The following is a 15,972-nucleotide window of genomic DNA, read 5'->3' as shown; positions in this document are numbered from 1 at the left end:
TCGCCTCCTTCCAATCCTCCGGTACCATTCCTGTGGACAATGGGGACATAAAGATCCTAGCCAGAGGCTGAGCAATCTCTTCCCTTGCCTCGTGGTGCAGCCTGGGGAATATGCCGTCAGGCCCTGGGGACATATCGATCCTAATGTATTTTAACAACTCCAACACCTCCTCTCCCTTAATATCAGCATGCTCCAGAACATCAACCTCACTCATATTGTCCTCACCGTCATCAAGTTCCCTCTCATTGGTGAATACCGAAGAGAAGTATTCTTTGAGGACCTCGCTCACTTCCACAGCCTCCAGGCACATTTTCCCACCTTTATCTCTAATTGGTCCTACCTTCACTCCTGTCATCCTTTTGTTCTTTACATAATTGAAGAATGCCTTGGGGTTTTCCTTTACCTTACTTGCCAAGGCCTTCTCATGCCCTCAGCCCCTTCTTAAGCTCCTTTCTTGCTACCCTATATTCCTCAATAGACCCATCTGATCCTTGCTTCCTAAACCTCATGTATGCTGCTTTCTTCCACCTGACTAGATTTTCCACCTCACTTATCACCCATGGTTCCTTCACCCTACCATTCTTTATCTTCCTCACCGGGACAATCCCTAACATCCTGCAAGAGATCCCTAAACATCAACCACATGTCCATAGTACATTTCCCTGCAAAAACATCATCCCAATTCACACCTGCAAGTTCTAGCCTTATAGCCTCATGATTTACCCTTCCCCAATTAAAAATTTTCCTGTCCTCTCTGATTCTATCCTTTTCTATGATAAAGCTAAGGGGCAGGGAGTGGTGGTCACTGTCCCCCAGATGCTCACCCACTGAGAGATCTGTGACCTGACCTGGTTCGTTACCTAATACTAGATCTAGTATGGCATTCTAGATATGTTCATGATAATGAAGTGCCAGCAGGGTCCACTTTTCATATATTTCACTCATCTGAGGAAGATTCCTCTTCATTTTCATCAAATTACAATAATAGATCTAAAGAAAAACTTACGGGTTATGCCATTCTGCATTGTACTTACTGAGTATTGTGTAATTAGGCTTGCCCTTAATGCATGGCATCTCTTTGAATGTCAAAGAGATGTCAAAGAAGTTTGGCATTTCATTGCCCACATACTTAACAAAAAAATAAAATTTTAAAAAATCACATTTAATTAATATATTTTAGAGCTAAAGGAGCTAATAGAGGCTTTGGAGAAAAATTGTAGCACTCTGTTGCATAATACATCAGAAATTCAAGGTACCGTCTTACCTTTGGCTGTTTTCGCAGATTTGGAGACAACTTCAAGATTGTCACACCGCCACGCTCATCTCCGACCATTATGATGGGGTGGGTTGGGTTGAATGCAATATGTGTGAGTTTATTTCTCTTCTTGTTCACGATAGCTTGCTGACAAATTGGTTCATATTTGTTAACATTTAAATCATACACATGAACCTGGATCGGAAAAAAGTTCAAAGTGTTTAGGTGAACTTTAAATTTTAATTAAAGAGTAGTGATGTGAAGTATGAAGAATGAAAATGAAGGTGAAGAAATAAGCTAAACTCTCAAATGTTGGAGAAGCGTTCATAGTATATGCTTGGGTGCCTTTGATGCCTTGTGACTGAATTTACAGAAGATTAGGGAATAACTAACTTCAAATCTAAAACCAGAAAGTAGACACTCTGTCCTTGCCTAAATTGCTACAAAGGGTATATATTTAATTTGATTTTGCCTTCCCGTTAAAAAATTTCCTTCCCCTCCCCTCTTCTTCTATTCCCCACTCTGGCCCCTTACCTCTTCTCACCTCCCGTGGATCCCATCCTTTACTTCAATGGTCCACTCTCCTCTCCTATCAGATTCTTTCCTCTCCAGCTCTTTACTTTTCCTACACATCTGGATTCACCTATCAATTTCTAGCTATCCTCCTTCTCCTCTCCTCACCTTTTAATTCTGTTGTCTTCCTCCTTCATTTCCAGCCCAAAATGTTGATTATTTATTCATTTCCATGTATGTTGCTGGACCTGCTGAGTTCCTCCAGCATTTTAAATTATGAGGACACACAGTCCTCTTTTATTGTCATCTAGTAATGCATGCATTAAGAAATGATACAATGTTTTTCCAGAATGATATCACAGAAACACATGACAAATCGACTTAAAAACTGACAAACACCACATAATTATAACATATAGTTACAACAGTGCAAAGCAATACCGTAATTTGATAAGAACAGACGATGGGTTCGGTAAAAGTCTCAAAGTCTCTTGAAAGTCCCATAATCTCACGTAGACGGTGAACCTCCAGCGCCGCAGACGGTGAACCTCCAGCGCCACAAACTTGCCAATGCAGCATCCTGGAATCATCTGACCACAATCCGACTCTCGAGTCCATCCAAAAACTTCGAGCCTCCGACCAGCTCTCCGACACTGAGCACCGAGCACCGAGCACCATCTCTGCTGAGCGCTTCGATCCCAGCCCCGGCAACAGGCAAAGTCGAGGATTTGGGGCCTTCCCCTCCGGAGATTCTCGATTGCACGGTAGCAGCGGCAGTGAAGCGGGCATTTCAGAAGTTTCTCCAGGTGCTCCTCCGCGCTTCTCATGACTGTCTCCATCAAATCAGAATTGTGCACGGCCCCCTAGTTAACACATATTGATATCAATTCAGAACGGCCGCGCGCACTGCGTCGCGCCACCATCTTCTCCTCCCTCCCTTGTATGTGTTACAATGGGATGTTAGTTAAATGGACTTGCACCATCAAAGAGAAGCCTGTATAAACAAAACTACTCAATGAGTAAGCCTTCCAAAGAAATTTAATATCTACAATGTGCCATGGGATGTTCCATTTCACTGTATATGATAGATTTCCCGTCAGAATGCTTGAAGAATTAAATATAAATGCAGTAGAAGATAATTCAGGACAATGATTTTTGTGATTCCAATAGTTTAGAATTTTAGCAAAAACGTTCGGGGATTTTCAGTGATACTTTTATGAATACAAAACACTGTAAATCATGGCCTTTATTTTATATTTTCTTTAAAGTGTATATTGAAATATTAGTCAGTGGTTATGAAGTAGTTGTTATTGGACCAGCAGCCAAAATTCTGGATCAATTTATCCAGAGATCAAGATCAAGTCTCATCATGACAATTTAATTTCAGTTCCGGAAGTAAAAAAAAACTAGTCAAATTACTAGCAACACAGAGCAAAGTTGCCGGTGAACGCAGCAGGCCGGGCAGTATCTCTAGGAAGAGGTACAGTCGACGTTTCAGGCCGAGACCCTTAGTCAGGACTAACTGAAGGAAGAGTTAGTAAGAGATTTGAAAGTGGGAGGGGGAGGGGGAGTTCTAAAATGATAGGAGAAGACAGGAGGGGGAGGGAGGGAGCCAAGAGCTGGACAGGTGATTGGCAAAGGGGATATGAGAGGATCATGGGACAGGAGGTCCGGGGAGAAAGACAAGGGGGGGAGGGAACCCAGAGGATGGGCAAGAGGTATATTCAGAGGGACAGAGGGAGAAAAAGGAGAGTGAGAGAAAGAATGTGTGTATAAAAATAAATAACTGATGGGGTACGAGGGGGAGGTGGGGCATTAGCGGAAGTTAGAGAAGTCAATGTTCATGCCATCAGGTTGGAGGCTACCCAGACAGAATATAAGGTGTTGATCCTCCAACCTGAGTGTGGCTTCATCTTTACAGTAGAGGAGGCCATGGATAGACATATCAGGATGGGAATGGGACGTGGAATTAAAATGTGTGGCCACTGGGAGATCCTGCTTTCTCTGGCGGACAGAGCGTAGGTGTTAAGCAAAGCGGTCTCCCAGTCTGCGTCGGGTCTCGCCAATATATAGAAGGCCACATCGAGAGCACCGGACACAGTATATCACCCCAGCCGACTCACAGGTGAAGTGTTGCCTCACCTGGAAGGACTGTTTGGGGCCCTGAATGGTGGTAAGGGAGGAAGTGTAAGGGCATGTGTAGCACTTGTTCCGCTTACAAGGATAAGTGCCAGGAGGGAGATCAGTGGGGAGGGATGGGGGGGACGAATGGACAAGGGAGTCGCGTAGGGAGTGATCCCTGTGGAAAGCAGGGTGGGGGGGGAGGGAAAGATGTGCTTAGTGGTGGGATCCCGTTGGTGGTGGCGGAAGTTACGGAGAATAATATGTTGGACTCGGAGGCTGGTGGGGTGGTAGGTGAGGACCAGGGGAACCCTATTCCTAGTGGGGTGGTGGGAGGATGGAGTGAGAACAGATGTACGTGAAATGGGGGAGATGCGTTTGATAGCAGAGTTGATAGTGGAGGAAGGGAAGCCCCTTTCTTTAAAAAAGGACATCTCCCTCGTCCTAGAATGAAAAGTCTCATCCTGAGAGCAGATGCGGCGGAGACGGAGGAATTGCGAGAAGGGGATGGCGTTTTTGCAAGAGGCAGGGTGAGAAGAGGAATGGTCCAGATAGCTGTGAGAGTCAGTAGGCTTATAGTAGACATCAGTGGATAAGCTGTCTCCAGAGACAGAGACAGAAAGATCTAGAAAGGGGAGGGAGGTGTCGGAAATGGACCAGGTAAACTTGAGGGCAGGGTGAAAGTTGGAGGCAAAGTTAATAAAGTCAACCAGCTCTGCATGCGTACAGGAAGCAGTGCCAATGCAGTCGTCGATGTAGCGAAGGAAAAGTGGGGGACAGATACCAGAATAGGCACGGAACATAGATTGTTCCACAAAGCCAACAAAAAGGCAGGGATAGCTAGGACCCATACAGGTGCCCATAGCTACACCTTTAGTTTGGAGGAAGTGGGAGGAGCCAAAGGAGAAATTATTAAGAGTAAGGACTAATTCCGCTAGACGGAGGAGAGTGGTGGTAGAGGGGAACTGATTAGGTCTGGAATCCAAAAAGAAGCAGAGAGCTTTGAGACCTTCCTGATGGGGGATGGAAGTATATAGGGACTGGACGTCCATGGTGAAAATAAAGCGGTGGGGGCCAGGGAACTTAAAATCATCAAAAAGTTTAAGAGCGTGAGAAGTGTCACAGACATAGATAGGAAGGGATTGAACAAGGGGGGATAAAACAGTGTCGAGGTATGCAGAAATGAGTTCGGTGGGGCAGGAGCAAGCTGAGACAATAGGTCTGCCAGGACAGGCAGGTTTGTGGACCTGTTGTTGTAGTCAAATTACTAGATTAGCAATGGATTCAGAGAGGACATATGGCATCCTGTTGGATTCAGAGAGGACATATGGAGTTCCATGTTATCATGGGACTCCAGACCTTTAGTGCGGTCCACACTTACGTGCTTTACCATACCAGTTAGACCAATATTAGTTCGAGATGGGCAATAAATGCTGGCCTTGATAGCAATGTCCAGATGCTGAGAATAAAGTGAGGAAAGAAACAACAGCAAGTCAGAGATGACTCACCATCTGACATCCCAACACAGATATATGTCAGAAATGGCAGATGTCAGATGATTCATGTTCTTGGTAGAAAGCAATGTCAATGTCACACCAGAAACCCGACAATATCCAGGACAAAGTAATCTCCTTATATGAAAAGTCCACTTTCATTTGCCGGCTTCCTATCTTAAAGGAGTGACAGTAATGTATTTCACTCAGTTAGGGAGATTGCAGCCTCTCCTCCTGGTGAATACAATGCTGAATTATCCTTGTCAGTTCACACAGCAGGTCATGTGACTGGGCCTCAAATAATTATTTGCATTAAAGCCACATATTATGAAAACTTGTTTATCATCTTGACAGGTAATGCCTGACACTTACATTTTATTTCTTATTAAGGAATGCAAAATAAAAAGAAGTTCTCTCTGCAAGTGTTATAGATGAATAATTTTCGATTCAGAGTAAAATTTTTTATTATATATTTTGAGTCTTTATACATAAAATGCCAGTCAACAGATGATGCTGAGCAGAGGGAACACATCTTTTTGACAAATAAAACCAAATGTATTAATTGGCAAGGTTTACTTAGTTCATTATGTCTCTACTTGGTATGAGTGATGAGTGTTGCTCATGGATGGTTTAGCAGCAGATCAGACAGCATCTACGGAGGGAAATCAACAGTCTATATTTTGGGTTGAAACTCTTCATTGTGACTGGAAAGGGGGTAGAAGACAGATTGAGAAGGTGGGGGGAGGGGGAGGAGTACAAGTCAGCAGTTTACTCTCCCCTTCTAGTCCAGATGAAGCGTTTCAGCCCAAAAGATGTGCTACGGTAGCGTAGCGTTTAGCGCAACACTATTAAAGTTCAAGGTATTGGAGTTCAGTCCCTGCATCCTCTCTAAAGAGTCTGTACCCTGTGGAATGCATGGGTTTTCTCTGGATCCTCTGGTTTTCCTCCCACAGTCCATAGATATACAGGTTAGCAGGTTAATTGGTCATTGTAAATTGTCCTGTGATTAGGCTAGGGTTAAATCAGGGATTGCTGGACAGTGTGACTCGAAGAGCCAGAAGGGCCTATTTTGTGCTGAATCTCTAAAACATCGACTGCTTATTTCCCTCCATAGATGCTGCCTGACCTGTTGAGTTCCACCAGCATTTTGTGTGTGTTTCTCTGGATTTCCAGCATCTGCGAAAGCTCCTGTGTCTCTGACTGGAAGCAGGGATAGAGAGGGCAGATGCAAAGATCAACACCTTCTCAATCACTTAATTCATATTCATTGTCTCACTAATTCACAGATTTATAACCATTCTGAATTACTTGGAGCCACTTTATGGATAATGAAGAAGGCCGACTTTGCTCATTTTGAGATCTTTTGCATTGATATCTATTTTGTAAATAAACAACAGCCTTCCCAAAATTAAGTGGCTTCCATTCTTTCATTCATCAAGTCTATGCCACTCTAATGTACCCACACACTGGTCCCCCATAATTTGTCTGACTTTTGTCCCCAATGATCTGATTGACATCCATCCTACTCTGACTTGTACCTAAGCAACTCTATTAATTGTCTCTCAGAACTCACTTTTTTGCTATTCCACCCTCTCCCTCTGTCTCACAGAGAATAAAATATACATTTCCTTGCAATGTAGGAAACTACTGAGATAATGTTCATGTTACTGTACAAAGAATATAACAAAATACCATATTGCTATATTTTTATATGAGAATTCCTGAGAGAATACATTTAATCATAGCATTTAGTATTTATCTTCATTTAAAGAGAAAGAAATTCAGTTATCTTAGTACCACTGAATTGTGTCTGGCTGCCTGTTCATTTCATGTATATGGTGAAACAGCAGCCTGTTACTAAAGTGAACCTGTTTGAAGTGGCCAGTCTATTAAGTGGATCCAAAATGAAATCTGATTTTCTGTGTGCCTATCTTTGCTTTGGAGAGATGGTATAATTAGCGATGTATTGAGGTCCCTTAAAGGCTGATTGTTTTTGTTGGAACCAGCACAAAAATAATCATCTTGATTGTTAGATGTGATTGAATTTTGAAAGTCAGAAAGAAGCAGCAGGAAATACTCATTTTTTTCCTTTTTATTTGCTTTGACATGTTATATCAGATCTCTGTTTATATGTTTCGACAGATTTCTGACTTATATTTTAAATTTATACATCTCTAAGATGTTGAGATGGAATGACAGAGGTACAACTTACCATAATGAAGCCTGAACATTGCTATTTGTTGTATTGATACAATTGAAAATCATTTTCTTTCAGAATGAGATGTTAAAAAGAATAACACTTTGAAACACTAGGTTGATAGCTATATGGACAGGAAAGGAATGGATGGTTATGGACTGAGTGCAGGTCGGTGGGACTAGGTGAGAGTAAGAGTTCAGCATGGACTAGAAGGGCCGAGATGGCCTGTTTCCGTGCTGTAATTGTTATATGGTTTTAAACCGGGCACTTCTGGACGGAGTCAACCTTGTTGCCTTGGTGTAGTTTCCATTCCAGTAATGTGGAGGATACCATCTTTCCCTGTGCTTTCTCTTTGTCAAAACATTGCAAACATTGATCAAACACTTATGGGTCAGCTCGGTCTTCACAACACAGGAGGGGACTGAACCATTATAGTACAAAGTTCTATTCTTCACCTTTCATCCTTTACCCCAAAATACACAGTACCAACCATTAATACAAAATTTTCTGCAGATGCTGGAAATCAAGAGTAGCACACACAAAATGATGGAGGAACTTAGCAGGTCAGGCAACATCTATGGAGAGGAATAAAGAGTCGATGTTTTGGGTTGAGATACTTCATCAGGACTTCATTAGGATTAGTGCTAACCATCCTATCCCTGACCTCACTCCAGCTCATCCTTTTCCCTTCTTCAACACCTCCATCTTGGCTCCCATCTTGCTCCTGAGTCTCCAATTGCAAATCAGACATATTCAATTTGTGATTCTCTATTCATCTTCTCCACCCAATTCAACTTGATTGCTTCCAATTCTTCCATTTCCATTACTGACAAAATCAAAACAGTGCAAATGGAGACCTCACAGGTCAAATTAAATTGGCACCAAGGTTAAATGACTGAAATGTGCACTGGCTCCCATGGAGGTGGCTAATTAGTGCCTCCATACTAGGGCTCCAGACGATGACGACATGTATTTTAGGGTGCAATTTTTTTTTTAAATTTATCTACCAAGAACCCTATCATGGGGAATTACATTTTAACTTTTAAAAAAGAATCAGAATTCTGTACTTTTAAACACTATTCAATTGGTATCACTGTCTAAATCATGTATCATACTTCTACATTTATTATGATTTCCACTCAAAACAGCAAGAGAGATTTAGCATAATTTATCTCACAGTGCAGAAAGACATTTTAATTTCTTATGATTGAAATCAAACTACATTGCTTAAAATGGGACTTATTTATAAAACACTTTTGAACATTAAACTACCCCATGCAGCATTATTCTTGTCCAGTGCCAAAATGTTAAATTACTTTACTTCCATTCAGCAGAATCTGTCATTCACAAACCACCACTTTTAACTACAATCACTAACCATAATCTTTCAAACAATATTATTATAGCAGCTGGTCATAGAGTCAAAGGACATGGAAACAAGCCCTTTGTCCCTATTTGTCCATGCTGAACGTGTCACCCAATGAGCTGGTCCCATCTGCCTGCACTTGGCTTATAACCCTTTATATCCTCCTTAGCTGCTGGTAGAACAATCTAAGAATCACAATATGGTACATAATGACAAAAATAAAAAATATGATTTTTAAAATATATGTTTGTGTTATGATTTCACAAGATTTCTGAATACCTCACAGCTAATAAAGTGTTTTCAAGGTGTAGGTGGTGTGGCAGTCTTCAAAAAAACTGGCAGCTTACTCATGCAGCGTAAACACTAACAATACTACTAAGTCAAATAAATTCATAATGGGAGTATCTTGGGCAGTCGATCTACCCCCATTTCTACTTGAGAAAGTAAACTGGGATGTTATTACAATGCTCTGTCAAGTTGCTTTTACTGATACTTGGTTATAGCAAATTTCAATCAAAACCTCGATGTACCTTTTTAATTTCAGCATATATTAGAAGACAAAATGAGCCTTGACATGTCCATAAGCAATGTTAGCATTCATTTTGAGAGGACAAGAATATAAAAATAAGGATGTAATGCTGAGGCCTTTATAAGGCACTAGTGAGTCCTTACTTGGAGTATTGTGAGCAGTTTTGGGCCCCTTATCTAAGGAAGAATGTGCTGACATTGGAGACAGTTCAAAGGAGGTTCATAAAAATGATTCCGGGAATGAAAGTTTTTTTATATGAGGGATGTTTGATGGCTCTGGGCCTGTACTCATTGGAACTTAGAAGAATGAGGGGGGATCTCACTCAAATGTTGAATGGCCCTGATAGAGTTGATGTGAATAGTATGTTTCCTACAGTATGGGAGACTAAGAGCAAGAGGGCACAACCTCAGAACAGAGGGACGTCCATTTAGAACGGAGATGAAGGGGAATTTCTTTAGCCAGTGGGCAGTGAATCTGTGGAATTTGTTGCCTTTGGCAGCTGTGGAGGCCAGATCATTGGGTGTTTTTAAAGCAGAGATTGATAGGTTCTTGAGGGTCTCATAATGAGAGTATTTTAGACAGTCAATCTAACCCCCATTTCTACTTGAGAAAACAAATTGGGACATTATCACAATGCTCTTTCAAGTTGTGAAAAGTTAAGTAGAGAAGGCAAAGAATGGGGTTGAGAAGCAAATGGATCAGCCATGATCAAATGGTGGAACAGACTAAATGGGCTGAATGGCCTAATTCTGCTACTATGTCTTATGGTCTTATAAGATATCATATTCATGAATCCCAAACTTGCTGCATTAAAAGTTTCAAAATGTTAAGTCCCTTTATTTAGGTTTGAACACGATATGCTGACTCAGGGATGTTGCCATAGAGTTGTGATTGGGACCTTGCTTCAGTAGTAAGGAATGAAGTACTGTAATATAGTTCCTAATTGTTGAACTATAGTTCACAGCACATTATTGTATAAAAGTCCTTATCAACGGTCAAACTCGCTGCAGTATTATGCAAGAATTAAATCTAAAGGAATATGTAAGATCTGACTTCAAGAGCAGGAAAATCTGATTGCCTTGTTTGCTAACTGCAATCTTAAAAAGAAAGACAATTGTGATTGTACTTGCATTAGCAAAGTTTTCAATGGGATAAAGAATATAGTAAAGCCTAAAGCAGGCAATGCTAAGTAGATGGAGTGGTTATGGAGTTTATAACTCATTATTGAAACTTGTTAATAGTGTGATTAAGATCAAGTGGTGTTTAAGAAGGGGATGAAACCAGCGGTGATAAAATGAAGTTTTTCACAATTGTTGAGGTTGTTGTTTCTCTTAATACTAAGCTGGAGGATTTATTACCAATGTAGATTAGGTCTTCTGATATGGAGTCTTACTGTACAAAAGGCAATTGAGAATTCTAGCAATTGGAGACAGATCCCACATTTCCTTTTTAACCTTTTCCTATATTATTTAAATACAATTTATTGAATTAATTTATTTAGAATATGAAAACCTATTGTTTAAATTAATGACTTGATTGTATTTTACCATATAAAAAATCTGATATGCTTTTCCACTGTACCTCCCTCTGCAACTGGATTCCCGACTTCCTTATTGGGGATCACAGTCAGACTGGATCAGTAATAACATCTGCCCCTTGCTAACTATCAACACAGGTGCATCTCAAGGATGCGTGCTTAACCCACTGCTCTACTCTGTCTACAGTTATGACTCTCTGGCTAAGTACATCTCAAATACCATCTATAAATTTGCTGATGATACCAATGTTATTGTTGGTAGAATCTCAGATGCCAATGAGAAGCCCATAAAGGAGGCTGGTTGGGCAGTGTCACAATAACATCCTTGCACTCAACATCAGTAAGACAACAAAACTGGTTGTGGATTTCAGGATGGGGAAGTCGGGAGAACATACACCAGTCCGCACTGGGAGATCAGCAGTGGAAAGGGTACACTAAGCTCCTAGGCACAACACATTGAAGAAATCAATAAGTTTTAACTTCGTTAGGAGTCTGAGGAGATTTGTAAAATCACCAAGGCTCTTATAAATTCCTATAGATGCATGGTGGAGAGCATTCTGACTGGCTACATTAGTGTCTGGTATGGAGCCTTCAATGTACAGGATTGCAAGAAACTGCACTGGGTTATTGATTCAGCCGACTTCAGCTTGGGCACAAACCACCACATCATCGAGGACATCTACAACAGGCAGCAGCATCCATCAGGACCCTTACCATCCAGGACACGCCCTCTTTTCATTACTGCCATCACGGAGGAGGTACAGGAGCCTGAAGATTCGCACTCAATGATTTAGGAACAGCTTCTTTCCCTCCACCGTCAGATTTCTGAATGGTCCATTTACTAATGAACACTACCTTGATATTCCTTTTTTTGCGCTATTTATTTACTTTTGCAATTCATAAATTTTTATGTCTACTACTGCACTACTTCTGCAAAACAACAAAGTGCACATCATATAAGTCAGTGATAATAAACCTGATTCTGATAGATGTTATTTCCTTGGTTTCATAGTACTTTTCACATTTTTAACTTGGTTACATTTGTAAGCTAGTTACAACATAACAATTCAAAATCTGCTTCATCGGCTGTAAATTGTTTTCAGATGTCCTGAAATAGCACTGTACAAATATAAGCCTCACATTTTTGTTTATACTGTATGTGATTTTATGAACTTTGTATTTGTGCCAAAATGCATATGTATAAAAATGTGAGCAATTCACACTACAGTATTAATTATTTTAAAATATTTCTGTAAGCAGTAGACTTGGAAGAGATAATCACAGAGTTATAGAGGACTATAGCACAGAAATAGGCCATTTAGTCCATCTAGTCTGTACCAGTTTGGCATTCTGCCTAGACCCATTTACTTGCACTGGACTATAACCCTCCATTTGTCTCTCATTCATGTATCTATCCAAATTTCTCTTAATTTTTCAATTGAACCCACATCTACAACTTCCCCTGGCAGCTCATTCCACACTTACACCACCCACTGAGTGAAAAGGTTCGCCCTCAGATTTCCCTTAAATAGTTCACTTTCACCCTAAACCAATGACCTCTAGTTTTAGTCTCACCCAACCTGAGGAGAAAATCCTTATATATCCCCTCATAATTTTGTGCACCCTTAAAAGATCTCCCTCATTTTCCTGAGCTACTTTGAATGAGGTCCTAAACTATTCAGATATTCCCTATAAATCAAATTCCGGCAACACCCTTGTACATTTTCTCTGCACTCTTGCCAGCTTATACATTACAACTTTATAATTCCTTAGACTGATAGGCAGTCCAAAGGCCATTTAGGTTCCTGTCACTGGGGCACCAAATGCAAGGCACCTTGATATTATGAAAGCACTCAGTTTCAAGTTGGAATAAAGCGAGATCTTATAGATGTTTATAAAATCATCGGGGGCAGAGATGAAGTGAATGTACGCAAGCTTTTCCCTCTCAGGCTGGGTGAGACTAGAACTAGAGGTTTCATATGCCAAAATACTATACAACATGTTACATTTTCTTTCAAAGTTTTGTAAATTTCCTTAATATTCTCACCCAGTCCTTAGAAAATGCCAAACACAGAGTTGATGTTTCTTAGGAATATTTAGGGTGAAACGGGATGAACATGAAAAAAGAAAAATACAGTAACACATGAAACCTGTAACAACCAAGTTCTATATAAAATCTGTTATAACACAGATTTCCCAAGGAAATATTCTGTACGGTTATATCATGCCTCAATGTCAAATTTACCATTAGTCATTTCCATCTGTTTGATCTTGCATTTGTGTGTGTTACAGAAGAACTCCACAATATCAATCCTCATCCATGATTCCTTCTTTCAAGCTACCAAATAACTCTGATAATTTGCTACGTCATTATTAGGACCATTGGTGGTGAGGATCAAAAATGTAGTTCTTTCTGCCATCTCACCAGAGTGCCAGTTCCCATGCTCATCTCCATTCGCAAGTTCTTGGTTTGTATATTCCCTTTTAAATTATTGGGGCCCAAGTTGTGCAATGAGGTTGAAATCTGTTCAATTTAGTTAAAAATAATTGTTTTTAAAATAGTTAAAATAATTTATTTAATGTGAATATCACTTCATGTTGAGAAAAGAAAAGCGATATTACTTGAAAAACATGCAAATGTGTTTAGTTGAAAATTCTGAGAATCTGTGTGCAAGGTACTCTTGTATAGTATTGAGCACTGAATGTGCCATCGACTTGTGAGGGTTCACATTTAATTTTCAGCACGCAGTTAATTGCTCATGCCTGGGGAGGGGCAGTACAAGTTGTACTCATTCACCATAAAGTGACCGATGCATGAATGTTACAGTGTTTATGTTTCATTTGTCTCGCTTTTTCAGGGATATTAAAGTTGATTCACTTCATTGTGAGATTTGTTTTTTTGGGGCAGCAGCATGTTGCAATAAAAAACAATCAAAGCTCTCAATTACCTTGACACAGTACTGTCATAAGTTTATGTATTGGACTGTACTTCTGCTGAAAAATATTCATGAATTATGTGAATAATGATAAACTTGATTCTGATATGAGTCTCTATTATGTGGGAAGGGGTTAGGGAGAGTGGAATCATCGTTGGGAAAAGAGGAAGGGAGGGGGTATGAGCGGAAAGCACCAGAGAGACATTCTGTCTATACAAATAAAATTAAATATTGCAGAAAGGGAAGGGAAAAAATACTGAGGTAGTGTTCATGGGCTCATTGTCCATTCAGAAATCTGATGGTGGAGGGAAAGAAGCTGTTCCTGAAATGTTGAGTGCGTGTCTTCAAGCTCCCGTACCTTCTCCCTGATGGTAACAATGAGAAAAAGGTATATCCTGGGTGATGGGGGTCCTTAATAATGGATGCTGCCTTTTTGAGGCATCACATTTTGAAAGTGTTCTTTATGCTGGAGAGGCTAGTGCCCATGATGGAGCTGGCTTGAGATTACAACTTTCCGCAGCTTCTGCTAATCCTGTGACCCCTCCATTCCAGATGGTGGTCTAACTAGTTCGAATGCTCTTCAAGGTACATCTGTAGAAATTTGTGAGTGTCTTTGGTGACATATGAATTGTCCTCAAACCTCTAATGAAATATAGCCGCTATATTGCCTTCTTTGTAGTTTCATCAATATATTGGGCCCAGGACAGATCCTCAGAGATGTTGATACACAGAAACTTGAAATTGCCTTTTCCACTTATGATCCCTCGATAAGGACTAGTGTATGTTCCCTCGACTTCCCCTTCTTGAAGTTCACAATCAATTCCTGGGTTTATGGATGTTGAGTACAATGTTGTTGCTGCAACACCACTTGACTAGCTAATTTGCCTCACTCCTGTACGCCTTCTTGTCACCATCTGAAATTCTGTCAACAATAGTTGTGTCACTGGGAAATTTACAGATGGCATTTGAGCTGTGCCCAGTCACACGATCGTGGGTGTAGGGAAAGTAGAGCAGTGGGCTAAGCACGCATTCTTGAGGTACACAAGTGTTGACTGTCAGCAAGGAGGAGCTGTTATTTCCAATTTGCACAGATTGTGGTCTCCAGGTGAGAAAGTCAAGGATCCAGTTATAGAGGGAAGTACAGAAGCCCCAGCTTTTGGAATTTGTTGCTAAGAACTGAGGGTATGATTGTGTTGAACACTGACCTGTAGTGAAAAAACAGCAGCCACATGCAGCAGGTCCAAAGTCCTTGCTCAGGCAGAAGTTGATTCCAGCCATGACCAAACTTTCAAAGCACTTAATCACAGTAGATGTGAGTGCCACTGGGCAATAGTTGTTGAGGCAGCTCACCCTGCTCTTCTTGGGCACTGGTATGATTACCACCCGTTTGAAGCAGGTGGGAACCTCCGACTGCAGCCGTGAGAAACTGAAAATGTCCTTGAACATTCCCACATTCCCACCAGTTGGTCAGCACAGGTTTTCAGAGCCCTAACAGGTACACCATCAGGGCCTGACGCCTTGTAAGGGTTCACCATCTTGAAAGACATCCCAATATTGGCCTCTGAGACAGAGATCACAGGGTCACCAGATGCTGCAGGGACTGGCACAGGTGTAATTTTATTCTCCCTTTCAAAGCGTGCATAAAAGGTGTTGAGCTCATCTGGGAAGGAAGCATTACAGCCAATCATGATGTTAGGTTTCAGTTTGTAGGAAGTAATGGCCTGTAAACCCTGCCAGAGCTGATGTGGATCCGATTCTGTCTCTAACTTCCACTGGAATTGTTTTTTTGCCCTTAAAATAGCATTCCATAGGTCGTACCTCACCTTCTTGTGTAGGTACCGGTCATTCAAGATCACCGGTCTTGAATGCCACAGATCCAGACTATGAATCTCCTAGTTCATCGATGGCTTTTGGTTATGTTCGGTATGTTCTGGAAGGGACACACCTGTCGACACAGGTCTTGATGAGGTCAGTGACAACTGTGGCATATTCATTCGGACTCAGAGATGAATCCCTGAATATTGT

The 15,972-nt window shown here is 41.0% G+C and overlaps 1 protein-coding gene across 2 annotated transcripts in view; it reads right to left on the bottom strand.

Annotated features, from left to right (window-relative positions):
• The window catches only part of dnai1.2 (dynein, axonemal, intermediate chain 1, paralog 2), a 207,974-nt gene that overhangs the window by 15,199 nt on the left and 176,803 nt on the right, over positions 1-15,972 (bottom strand). For both annotated transcript variants that reach the window (XM_072251762.1, XM_072251763.1), the window contains one exon: positions 1,265-1,450. In XM_072251762.1, coding sequence (XP_072107863.1) covers positions 1,265-1,450 — 186 coding nt within the window. The remainder of the gene's footprint in view (positions 1-1,264; positions 1,451-15,972) is intronic.

The sequence above is a fragment of the Mobula birostris genome, chromosome 3 (genome assembly GCF_030028105.1).
Source record: "Mobula birostris isolate sMobBir1 chromosome 3, sMobBir1.hap1, whole genome shotgun sequence".
In the NCBI taxonomy this organism is placed as follows: domain Eukaryota; kingdom Metazoa; phylum Chordata; class Chondrichthyes; order Myliobatiformes; family Myliobatidae; genus Mobula; species Mobula birostris.
The sequence above is the reverse complement of the archived record's forward strand: the minus strand, read 5'-3'. Positions and strand labels throughout refer to the sequence as shown.